A 13,513-nucleotide genomic window follows, 5' to 3' on the forward strand; every position below is an offset into this window, starting at 1 on the left:
TCGCCCCCTCCCCCGCCCCTCCCCCTTACTACTACACTAAGAGGATGCGGAGCTTGCAAGGGGCATAAACGGAGTCGCACCGTTTTGTAGCAACATCATTTGCGAGACTGGATTCCGTTGCCGAGAGCTTGAAAAGACCAAACGGTTTGAAAGGAACGCAAACGCATAATTCAGTTTAATAAAACGTTAGACTCATATTTGCTTCTGAGTCATTCTTTTCAAATTTATTTTTTACAGGTGGTATCATATTATACACTTCCTTAAAAGACAATGGGGTCATTTTGAATTGTATACAGTATCAATATGCAACATAATTTCACTAGGCAAATAACACAGTTATTTTCAAATTTAAATATTGGTGGAAACAGTCTCTCTTGTTAATTTCCTAGATACAAGTATTCGCCGAAGTCATACATTTTAAACAACACACATTCAGCTTTTACTATAGGCCATTTTCACCGAGGTTGGGTATTTCTGCTCTTTCTATTCTTCTGTAAAAGAGAAAAAAACCAACACAAAGCTAAGCATATCAATCTTGTATCAGTTACTCATTGCCTCTAATACGACTAAAAAGTTGAAGTAATCGGGAAAAGTGTATCATCATCATCATCATTTAATGACCCCATAATTCCTTGCGGGGTGGAGTTTGGGCAACTGAATGAAGCTAGCAGAGTGTTTACTGGCCGAGTGCCTTTCCTGTCACCAATGCGGAGATTTGTTCAGCACATATATTCTCAGTGTGCCCAGTGAGAGAAATGTCTCGAAAGGTGTATGACTAACTTTTATCATTGGTTCCTCCATCACTAATAACACATTTCTTAGTCCTTCCAAGCTGATTTAGCCAACTAGCTATTAACTTTAAGGTCTCAGCTACTCTCAATCCAAATCCATATAGAATAGCTATAAAACAAAACAAAAATACCTCTAACTTGAAGTATTTCTTAGCAAGATCAACATTCGTCCGTCCTTTCTGAAATGGGTAAGCCCATAAAATTGAATTCCAATGATGCCCCATTTTCCTTACACCTTCGAAAAGATAACTTATTTCTTCTGATGTAAAATCTTTCCTGATTCTCCTTTTCTTTAAAGTTGTTGTAGACCTATTTGATAGCGTTTCAGTATTCTGTATACTGCAGCATTCAGTATTCTGCAACAATAATTAAAACAGCACACCAAGAGTTTTAAGTATAAGCCTTTTCAACGAAGAACACTATCTGGTGTTAGAATTTATACCCAGATATTAATATACAAAACGTTGGTATTTAGGTGTCCATACCTCCTCTTCAAATGGATGGTTTTTGCTCAAGTCCGGGTCTTGAAGGCTATAGTTCTGTTTCATTGTTTGGTTCTTAGAATGTGCATCACACTGAAAATTTGCTGTTTGAAACAAAACATTTGTTTATTCAGACTTTCTGAAAATTACCACAGAATGGGGCTAACTAGATATTACTACCAGGGATAAAAGTTCCTTGACACACCTAACTCTTTCACAGTTGTTGAGCTTCTCTTGCAGCTGACTCTCCAGTCATCATGATTACTATTATATGCAGAAGTATTCTCGTGAGCCACAATGGATCTTCTCAACTTCCTTTTATATTCCATCTCAGATTCAAGAATAATTTTGTGTTGTTCACACAGATACGGACAAGATTGTAGAGTCTTGCTAAAGTTTCGGCTGTTTAAGGAAAATCTTCCTATTCTACAACCTGACAATATAATATTATAGAAATAAAATGTTACAGGTGCAAGACATTAAATTATTTAATATTTCTTATTTTATGCTTCAACCACATTGTGATAAATCATCACTAAATCTAGAAAATCAATAGATCTACAGATACATTGCCCTATAGGTCAATTATATCCTCATAAAAAAGCCCCAAAAGAGACTTTTCTGCTAGGCAAGGAAGGAGCCAAGTTATATAGTAGCAACCCCCCTCCACCCCAAATAAAAGGATAATATTGGCACATAGCCAGGAGGAGGGCAGTCCCAGAAAATTGTACTGATTATCCATGCCATCTTGCTATACCCATATGGTTAATACTAGGAATGTTACATAGCGCTCCTAACAATTTTCATTACTTTGGATAGGCTGACTGAATGGATGAAATTGTATTTGGGGTATCACTACTGTTAAATTCAGTGGGACTTCCTTTTGAACAGAAAAATCTATGAGCATATTTAAATGTGTTTTTTTTAATTACCTGAACATCTGAGTTCTCTTATTTTAGGGGGAACAGTCAGAATATGTCCCATTCCTCTGCTTGGGTTCCTTGGATATTTTAGCTCTTTGAAAAATAAAATATCTAATGTGAAATGCATTAATTAATGGATGTATTTCTTTTTATATATTACCACTGTATTTAAAAAGAATTAAACTGAAATACTGCAATACACACCAGCATAAAGAAAAGCTACTTGCCAACTAACATTTCCAGATTAATTTTTGATCTATCAATTTAATCACTAACTATGTTATACTAGCTTCCTTTGTATGATACAGCAACACAGGGCTTACAATGTTAATATTTAGTTTACATATTGATTCTTCAAAAGAGTATTAAAAAGAATTAGAATCATATTTTCAATAGAAAGCAAACTTATTATTGTTGTAATACTATTCTATCCATACTTAGCTCTTTTGAGTAGCATATCACAGAATGTAGCTGTGTACCTTTTAGTCATCCATGCAAAAAATATATAATTTCCCAAAATCAAATTGAAATTAAAATATTTAGATAAATTATATCTACCTGAATGTTGAATCTTTTGCATTGGGCTTTTTACTACACAATCTGGTTTCTTAAAAATGAATTCACTGAAAAGATTAAAAGAGTATTATTGAGAATTTTAGCTGGAGATTTGACACATGCCTCAAAAGTACTTCAATCTTTCATATCGCACCGCTAACTGAGGAATATACAGTGTTCATTCATGGGTATCCACAGCCAAGTCTGTCAAATTCTAAAACCAATGTTGTATTTTTGTGCCACAAACTCCATCTCATTTGTACATGCATATAACACCATGACACACATATACAAAGTAGGCAGGACTTGTATTGTGACAACACAATATTGCTTTGCCCCCTGATAAATTTGATGTTTCACACTCAAACTCAAATTTGGAAAATTTTCACACCCTATAATTAATTTATTATTGATATGCGAGGAAAAATTCACAGAATATCACACATTGTTCCTGTATGTGGCATTATCTAGAAGTCATGAATTATTGTGAAAGATAAAAATTGATTTCTATTTTTTAGAGAAACATTTACCGTAGATAACATACAATTTAGGATAAAATTCTAGGCTGTTCAGAATTCATCCCAAAACTTAAAATGGAATTAGATAATATAAGGGACCCTTTATAATTTTAAATAACTGGATCTATCCTAAACATAACTAAATCTGGAAGCAACCCAATATAAAATTTCCATTTGAAAATCTGATTTACTATTAAGATCAAACTAACAAGCCAGCTTTAGACAGAAGATCCTAGGTACAGTACCTTGCTTGGGCATCAACTTTCCTAAAATCACAAAAACTGTTTTTCTTTGTAATATAAGCTTCATTTATGTTGGGTGTTGTTGTTTTTTCAGCTGCATAAAGATTATTGTGATCATTTTGAGTGAGTGAAGCATCAGTTGAATTCCAAATGGCAGACTTCAATTGTTCTCTACTAGAAGAACTCTCTTCAAATTTAGAAGTACTCTGCACTTTAGAAATAGTATTTTGTAGTGGGTGTTTCATTTCTGAATATATTTTGCTGTTCTCCAAAGGCTGCTTGCTGGAATTTGTTCGACGGTATTGGGTCATAGCCTGCAAAAACTTTTCTGGAGGGGTATCCTCATTAATTAATATTTCTCTTCTGATATTTTCCTATGTTTAAAAACAGTAGGGAAATGAAACAAATGCATAGACAAAAAACAAAGCTGCAGGATAGGACCAAGCCAAACATGACTAGATGTTAAATAAAACTAAGCAAACATTACACTTTCTGTTTGACTATAAAAACAACAGGAAAGCCAGAGAAAAACTGTTTTCAAAAAAGCTCATATAGATATACAGTAATCCATTAATTTAGTACCATGACTGAATATTTATCTCAGCAGTAACTACTTTGCAAGAAATCAAACTTATATGTAAACGAATACCCACAATAACTAGAAGGCCCCATACATCCCTTCGGCCGATCCGCTCACACAGAGAGGGACTCCTCTGGGTGCCGTCCACGAGGCTGTGCCAGCAGGCGACGCCTGGGGGAAGGGCCTTCTCTGTGATGGGCCCGACCCTCTGGAATGACCTTCACCCCGATATCAGAACAACTACAGATCTCCGCTCCTTCCGTAAGAAGCTTAAAACCCACCTGTTCAATTTGGCAGGCCTGGCCTAATCCCAGCTTACCCACCTCAAGTCTGCATTTTTAAATTTTATGGGTTGGTTTTAGGCCGAGTTTTAATTTTTATCAATTTGTACAGGGTTTAATGGTTTAATTTGTTTTTAAGGGTATTTATTCTATGTGTATGGTTTTTTAATGTGGTGCCTGTACACCGCCCCGAGTCCCTTCGGGGAGAGGGGGCGGTCTAGAAATTAAATAAAATTGAAATTGAATTGAAGGGGCCATCAAACACTGACTAACAGAGGAGTGGAATTTCAATCCATTTATTTTTAAAATGTAAATGAGCATAGCTCATTGAGTTATTAATTCCAAGAACTGAAAAACTGGAATAAAACAATACAATTAGATTCTACTGAGAATGTCAGGAGAAGCTTTCCGATTTTGATAGATTTCCTCAACTACTAAGAGGGAGAGAGGGAGGGAGGGGAGAGAGGGGGGGGAGGGAGGAGGAGAAGAAGAAGAAGAAAAAAACCTCTTGTTCATTTTCAAGCCCTTTGATTCTGTATAAAATTTGTTTGGCTTCATTCCAATAATCTTCAAGAATCCTTTCTTCATTCTGCCAATCTACTTCCAATATTCTTCTTTCGTGCTCTTGCAATGAATGCTGATTCATCTTCACCGACAGTTTTTCAGCTTGTGAAAAAGAATAGAAACAAATGTTTCATAGAAATAAAGATATATAAAGGTAAAGTAAAGCTAAAGGTTCCCCTTGCACATATGTGCTAGTCATTCCTGACTCTAGGGGGCGGTGCTCATCTCCATTTCAAAGTTGAAGAACTAGTGCCGACTGAAGACGTCTCTGTGATCATGACTAGACGCCAAAGGCGCACGGAACGCTGTTATCTTCCCACCAAAGGTGGTTCCTATTTTTCTACTTGCACTTTTTAATGTGCTTTCGAACTGCTAGGTTGGCAGTAGCTGGGACAAGTAACAGGAGCTCACTCTGTTATGTGGCACTAGGGATTTGAACCGCTGAACTGCCAACCTTTCTGATAGACAAACTCAGCATCTTAGCCACTGAGCCATCACATCCCTTAAAGATGCATATTTCATATTAAAGACTTAATACATTACATCCATCTCATCCAGTGATGGGTTGCAGGCGGTACGCCCTGGTACACGCTTACTGGAGTCCTGGATACTGCTCTGGTATGGTGCTCCAGAGGACCCACCCACCCACCCGAGCTCTTTACCGGAGTTTAAAGGCTTTTGCGCTTCCGCACAGGCGCATGGTGCGTACAGCGCCTGCGCGATGCTCCGCGGAGCAGCTGGAGCAGCGTGGAGCATCGCAGAGGCACTTGAACGCATGCATGCACTGCACACGTGCAACCCACCACTGATCTCATCTCATATGTAACATATGTAACTTATTTAAGGTTTGATTTGTATCAAATGAAATATTTTATTCACACAAGTAACCGCCTGAATGACCAGAATGGGTGGTTTAATAGTAATTTCTTGATCCAAGCATCTCAGGATGAAATCATCATCTCCAATCGTAGTGTTTTAGCATAGGATAAAACAACTGAGGGCATTGCACTAGGAGAATTTTAGAAACATTTGTTAACTTATAACACTGCTTTCACAAAAACACATTCTCAATCACAAAATTAAACTTCTTATAAAATGATACTTTACAACCTATACATTGGAAGACAGTCTAACAAATACCATTAGTTTCAACCTAAATAACTGATTTTGCAACATATTCACATACTGAACACTTGGATACAGTAGTTACTTCTGAATTTAACCATGCAAGTGACTATTCCTGTCCGGTTGGTTTTAAATACAGAAATCAAAATAATGATAATCTTACTCATCTGTTTGCAGTTTTGCAACACAAAGGTAGCCGCTTTATTTAGTTCATCATCCTGCGTTTCAGTTAGGGCTTGAATCATAAGTGGAAGGCCATTGTTCTTAATCAGAGTATACTGATTTTCCTCTAAAAAAAATCAGCCTTAGTAAACATATTTCTTCAAACTGTAAAAATAAGATCATTTGAAAACATCTTTCCAAGAAAAAGCAACTGAGTCTGAGTTGCAAGTTTGCTTAATCAGAAACATGTGATCTCACTTACTGCAAACCTCAAACTACCAGTAAGGTCTAAAATTTAAAGTCACATCTTGTTATCACTGCCAACTTGCCATCAGCAGTTTATTTTTACGATATATCATAAACTCAAGAACTTATATTAGCTTAGAACTATAATAGTTATCCAGAAAAAAAAATCCCCCCCCCCCCAATTCTAAAAGATAGTTACAGAGCGTATACATCAACCAATGTATAATTTAAGGTGTTTTATGGACCACTACGTTGTAGTTTGTAAATCACAGTTTATGGCTTATGTTGCGCAAAACTTTTAGTTTAAAACCATTTTAAGCTAACTATAGTATACTATTATGTGTAAACCAAATCAGTAGTAGTCCAAAGTACTATATACAGTACATATTACAGCAGAGGTCAGAGAATGACTCCTACGATTCCACAGTTGGAAAGCTAACTAAAGCACAATTCCTAGATATTGTCAAATCCTATTTGTGTCTGCTCAGAACCTCTCCCTCAGATAAATGCATGCACAATTGCAAATTGCCCCATTTAGGGAGCAAAGTTCTATTAAATTGTTGGAATGACTTCATTCATGTTTTATTGGACTCACTAGAAACTTCCAATGTTTTATTTTGGCTGATTTTTTCATTTAGATGAAAGCTAAATGCAACTTGAAAAATCAGACATTGATTACTCTATCAATATCAGCTTTGGTCATTCTTGTTTATTGTTATAAACCACGTGTTGAAATTCGAATGCAGTCTGCACCTCAATGCAGCATTCACTACCCTCAAATAAATAAGTCAATATATTATTAGGAATCTTACCACAGACTTCTGTACAATGTCCAAGAGTAAGTATAACGCTGAATCGCTCTCCTGAGTCCAAAATGTTGTAAGAAAGCAGTTTCAGTAGATTAGGCACAATGTTATACTTTGCTAAATGAATGCCAACTGCAGCTGCAAACACAAAACAGTTTTTTTTTTTTTAGGTATGCAATAGAATGAAACCATATACAAAGTCGTACATTTAGAAGAATTTTCTGTATCATTGCTTCTAGTTTTTTCAAACTTTCTCTCTGGATCAAATGTTACTATCTGAATCATGATAATCCCAGGGATATAGCAATATACTGCTTCACAGTGCTTTACAGCCCTCTCTAAGTGGTTTATGGGGTCATCATCTTGCCCCCAACAATCTAGGTTCTCATTTTACCCATCTCGGAAGGATGGAAGGTTGAGTCAACCTTGAGCCTGGTGAGATTTGAACTGCCAAATTACAGGCAGGCAGCAGTACTGTGCTCTAACCACTGCATCACCATGGCTCATATAAGGAGTGAAAATAGAGATAGTCCTCAACTTACAACCACATAATGAGACCAAAACTTCCATTGTGAAGTAAGGTGGTCAATAAGTGAATTATGCCTGACATTATGATGATTTTTTTCCCCATAGTCATTAAACGAATGGCTTAATGTGGTTGTTTAGTGGATGCATGGTCATTAAGCAAACCCAGCTTCTATTGCTTGTCGGAAACCATCTGGAAGGTTGTAAATGACAATCACATAACCCTGAGAAGTTGCAACTGTCATAAATACATGCTGGTTGCCAAGTGCCTAAATTTAGACCAGGTGACCTTGAGGATGCTACCATGGTCGTAAGCGCAAAGACCTGTTGTCACTTTTTTCAGTACTGTTGTAACTGTGACCGGCCTCTAAATGAATGGTTGAATGGTTATCTGTACATTGAAGGAGATCTGGGAGACTTTCAGCTCTCTTATGCCTCTTACAGCATTCCTAATGTAGCTTAAAGTCTTTCAACCACAATTGTTTCAGAGAAAATCAGAAAGCAAAACAGATCCTAGCAATAAGATCAACAGGTAAGATAACCTGTTACTATTAAGACAATGAATTGAATATAAATCCACACAGAACACACTATGCAATTAACAGTAAGTTTATGAATAGAAACTATTTACCATTGTTAGAAATGCAGGCATCCAATGTTTTGGTCACCACCACAGCAAGTTTTAGATTTATATTGTTCTCCAATGAACCACGTATCAGTTTGAGAAGAAGCTCATCCAAAACAGCTAATCCCCCAATAGAAATAAAAAAATTCTGTGTTCTTGCTTGAAAAAAAAAATCCAAAAATAAACCATTACTAGATTGCTTTAAGATAATGATGTTTAAAGTTAAAGACGTTATAAAGTTAAAAGTTAAAAGTTAAAGATGTTATAAAGTTAAACAGATTTGGAGAGGGGAGCAATATTTCATTAGCTCTTTAATTATGTTAAAGCAGATAAATAAACCAAAATCCTAAATCAACATAAAAAAATATCTAAAGGAATCTCAAATAAACTCAGTTTTAACCGCATTTATAACTGAGATAGGTGAACAAGTCCAAAATGTGTAACTGATGTACACAAAACCAGTTTATTCCATAGCTTCACACAAAAGGTTCATAAAATAAGTACAAGTGGGAAACTGTAAGAAATACTGATGTTCTCATGTAACCTTAAATTTTTAAGATTTAAATCTTAAAAATGGATATTTCTAAATAACATTTTCCCGAATAACTCAAAATGTTTGGCTTGCACAATGCATCAAATCATGCCTTTTGTAGCCTTTTGATCTCCTATTTGCTGCTCCTAATCCCTTTCAATGGCATTGCCAAATTTTGGATTTCACTGTTTAGAAAGGAAATGTAAACTGTAGCTTAAATGTAACTTAAAACCAACCTAATAAGAGAAAGAAAAATCACACAATTAAATAAAAAAAGAAAAGGAAAATATATGCCAGCCTTGCTGCATAGACTACACCACATCGCTTACGTCACATCATCACTTTGCTTATTGCAAACTTCATCCTCTCAAAATCACACTAGAGTTTCTATCACACATCAGGACACTCTATCTCTTTTCTCCCTACTTAGAAATGATATTTTATTTCACAGAATAAACATTTTCATAGTGTGTATTTTTCAGATACTTACAATTATTTGCAACAGTGAGCCCAATGAATGAACATATTGGGCGAATTATCTCAGCCTTCATACTACTTTGCAGCCAATCTTTTGCATATGGAAAAACCAAACTACAGGCTTTCTGATTTTCCTCTGGAGGGGAACAAAATGTGTGTTGAACACAAGCCATTTGTCATCCCCTCCCACCTATATTTACAGGAGGAGGAGGAGGAGGAGGAGGAGGAGGAGGAGGAGGAGGAGGAGGAGGAGGAGGAGGAGGAGGAGAAGAAGAAGAAGAAGAAGAAGAAGAAGAAGAAGAAGAAGAAGAAGAAGAAGAAGAAGAAGAAGAAGAAGAAGAAGAAGAAGAAGAAGAAGAAGAAGAAGAAGAAGAAGAAGAAGAAGAAGAAATGCTCGATAAACTAATTACCATTCTGAGGATTGTTGACACATACACAAAGATTACTACAAACCGAGGACCATAGATGATACTGATCAATTTTATGATCGAAAAGGTTCATTTGAGATTCTGAAGGAATTACCCTGTTCAAGAAAATAGATAGCATATAACGAAAAAAGTCATTTTATAAAAAATACTTTTTAATTGAATTTTTGGGAGGGTTAATTTACCTGAATAACTGGAGCAGAACATTGAGGCATCCAGATTCTCTCATGTGTGTTTGTCCACTGTCTATATTTTAAAATAACATTTAGAAAAATAAATAGAACAAATATTAAGCAACTAATAATGAAACCTAATGATTGTTTACAAATTTTCAACATTTTACCTAAAGCAAACTAGGATTTCTGATTCATACCAATGACTCCCAATTAGATGGGAACTAATCTTAGTAGACCTCATATTGTTAAAGTGAGGACTGCCTTTATATGTGTTTGAACAATTTCTTTATACATGGAGAAGAAGAAAAAAATCTTACTATTATTTGAAACCAGCACCAGTAAGACATATACAGACATTCTTTTCAAATTCATACTTGAATCCTTATTAGTTAAAAACGTACGAAGATCCTTAAATAATTCAGCTGTGCATAACATCTGCTGGCAGAACACTACAAAAAATAAATATAATGTGAATAAGACTATATTGCATTACATTAATTGATAAATATAATTGAATTTCCTGATAATTATGCATACTTGCCCCCAATAATCCAGATTGTTGGGAGCAAATATTATGGCATTGTAAAGCATTATGGCACAGTATATAAGTCTAAGTGCTAGTATTATTGCTGTAATTGAGCAAATATAGGAACTATAGCCACTGTTCTCACTTACCTAATGGAACTTACTTTTAAAAAATATGGCTAGAACTACCAGTATATATAATGGTAGCTCTGGGAACATAAAATATTTCAATTTATTCAAGTGCAGAAATTATACCCAATTTTTGTTGAAACTTAACATTGCAGTAAAGTGTCTTTCATATTGCAACAGATACACACTAGCTTGAGAGAAGTTCTAAGTGGATAAGAATAGGATTGTTCTAATAGTGTTTTCAGTGAGATTTAGGGAGCCTATTTTGATGGGAGTTCAAGTACCTCATAGCAACCATGACTCGAAGTACTTATTTCATTTATGCATCTCTTTATTAATATTTGCAGAATCACTTATAAGTTTAAAGGCACCTTGATATTAAATCAACCAGAATGATGAAATATTTTCATAGCATTTGCTCAATATTTATGGTTTTTTATTTTCCTTCTGCCCCTCCATCTGAGCTGCTGTTACATGGAGATTTCCTTAATAAAATTATTTTTTCAGGTGATCAGATTTTAGATAAACAGTAAATATTTCTAAATGCACATTTTATTATACTGATTATCATAAATGGATTAATAAAAACAAGGGATTCTGAAAGAATGATATAATGAAATGAGAATGAAATTTTGTCTTACCATTATTCTCAGCTAAACCTCCTAATGTAAATAAAGCAGCTTCTTGAACCAAACTGTGCATTTGTGACTTTGCAAGATTCCATACAAATAGCAAGCCACCTATTTCTCTAAAATAATCACAGGCAGCACCTGTAGCAAAAAAACCAGATGAATAGTGAATAACAGATGACGTTTTAAAACAACATTTATTTCCATATTAATAATCCCTATGACCAAAACAAACCCAATAGACCTACAACTGTAAACAGTAGCTTACTGTTTTGTTGACAAACCGAATAAATAGTAACCAAGGCTTCCTTTTGAGAAGTTGGATGGTCCATTTGATACTTAAGACATTCAAGGAGTAAATTCAAATCTGTTTTCATATCTGAAAGGATAACGCAATAATTTCAGAATCCTTTTTTTTAAAAAAAAGTTGTCAATAGTAGAATCCTGTCATCTGTAACAGCCAATTGCACTAATGTTAAGAATGCCAAAAATATTCCAAACAATTACTAGTTAGTGTACTGAGTAAAAATATTTTTTTTAATAAATGGAAATTGCTCTTGTTAATCCATGTCTTTATTTACGTGGAAGTTTGAACTTGTGTTTGCATTCACAAATACCAGAAAAGGAACTCTTTCCAGAGTTGTGAATACACAGAGCAGATTTAATATCATCCTTTAATTTATTGTGTCTATGCCAATCTTACCACAATTAAGTTTCTGATCTTTTCCATTTTCCATTTTGATCATATTTTTTCCTCAGCTTTTATCTATAATAAAGAAGGTGAAGGAGAAATAAAACACAAGAACATAATTTCTTCATTTACAAAACCCACGCTTGGTCTGGGGCATCTGCAGTCCAAAATGTCAAAATGGAGGTATAAAAAAAACAAAACAGGTGGATCTGGTACCTGGAATTTTATGCTTCATTATTAACATTTTAAAAAGGCAATATTAGCATTTTTAACATGGTAACTCAGGCCTCTTTTCTACTTTCAAAAAAGCATTTTCCCCCCTTCGTATTCAAGACCATTTCTTTTGATTTGCAAGAACTTGCCTTTTTGACAATTAAACAACAGAAATCCTTAGATGCAAACCTGGCTGGAAAAGGGAATAATTTAATTTATAGTTTCACCCATAAATTTGCCACTTCTGGACTGTTACCTAGAATCAACGTTTTCTATTGATCAATTCTCACATATAATCTGTGTGTTTGTTTGAGCACTTGATTTCTAACGTATCGCATATACTAAATATACGTATAACTTGTTTCGGTACCCTATAAAAAGACTTGACCTTCCTCCTTAATAAATGCTTTTTACTTTGCCTGAATTACTTGGCAATTTGCATTTTCAGGTAGGTGGAAAAGCCTCCTTTGCAAAGATTAAAAAGTTTTTTTTTTGTCTCTCCGATGCAGAGAATGGGTCCTCAGTTCCATGCCATTCAGGGTGCCTGCATTTCAAGGCAACAAAGTCAAGATGGCAGCATTAAAACAAAATAAAACACCTGAAACTTCAAGGGCAATATTGCGGCCGCCATCTTGACTTTTTTGACACCTTGCAGACACCCTTGGGCTGGCTTATAAACAAATGAAGCTCCAATCAGGCAGACATATTAGGATGTCATGAGACATACGAATCTAGTAAATGAGGCCTATCAGCCCTCTTGAACTGAAAATGTCTTCCTGGTTTCTTGAAGAATAAAATGGATATTTGAGGTCAAAACAATACATTTTCCTCCCTCAGAATCAATTCTGAGACTATATTCAATTAGAATTGAAGGCCCGACTTCCTCTCGTGCAAAATGGGGCGCTTTTCCAAAATAATCACAAATAAGTGTTGCCAAGGCCCCAAAAAAGACACCTCTAGGTACTCTTGAAGGAGAATTTTATCATGTTTCTTCCCAATAATTTACACAGGTCTTCAATGCAGTGGGTTGTTTTGTTGGCCATTTGTATCAAATCTGCTTCAAATAAACATGTCTCTGCCTCCCAGGTGGGCAAACATCCATCTCCCGCCAAGCTGCCTAAGGCAATTCAATAAGCAGCCCACCCCATCAGGTGCCCGCCAGGTAAATTGGAACTACAAGTCCCAGCATTCTTAGCTCAGCACCCACTGCTCAGCTGGCTCGGAGGGAGGACAATCCAGGAAGCAGATGATAGCTTTCAAATTTGCCTCTGGTCTCGGCTGGCAGGACTGA

The 13,513-nt window shown here is 35.6% G+C and overlaps 1 protein-coding gene across 1 annotated transcript; it reads right to left on the reverse strand.

The window, feature by feature from the left end:
- Nucleotides 1–197: 197 nt before the first annotated feature.
- Nucleotides 198–12,055, reverse strand: TERB1 (telomere repeat binding bouquet formation protein 1; the record flags this gene model as incomplete). The annotated part of the gene is made up of 18 exons (XM_081962916.1): nt 198–491; nt 923–1,147; nt 1,277–1,377; nt 1,479–1,706; nt 2,206–2,289; nt 2,755–2,819; nt 3,515–3,885; nt 4,878–5,038; nt 6,225–6,350; nt 7,282–7,413; nt 8,432–8,584; nt 9,448–9,570; nt 9,845–9,957; nt 10,045–10,105; nt 10,353–10,484; nt 11,331–11,459; nt 11,587–11,697; nt 12,022–12,055. The coding sequence occupies 18 exons, from the start codon at nt 12,053–12,055 to the stop codon at nt 456–458; spliced, it is 2,385 nt and encodes a 794-aa protein (XP_081819042.1). The 3' UTR covers nt 198–455.
- Between the last annotated feature and the right edge of the window lie 1,458 nt (nt 12,056–13,513).

The sequence above is a fragment of the Natrix helvetica genome, assembly GCF_964273705.1.
Source record: "Natrix helvetica genome assembly, chromosome: 10".
NCBI classification, from domain to species: domain Eukaryota; kingdom Metazoa; phylum Chordata; class Lepidosauria; order Squamata; family Natricidae; genus Natrix; species Natrix helvetica.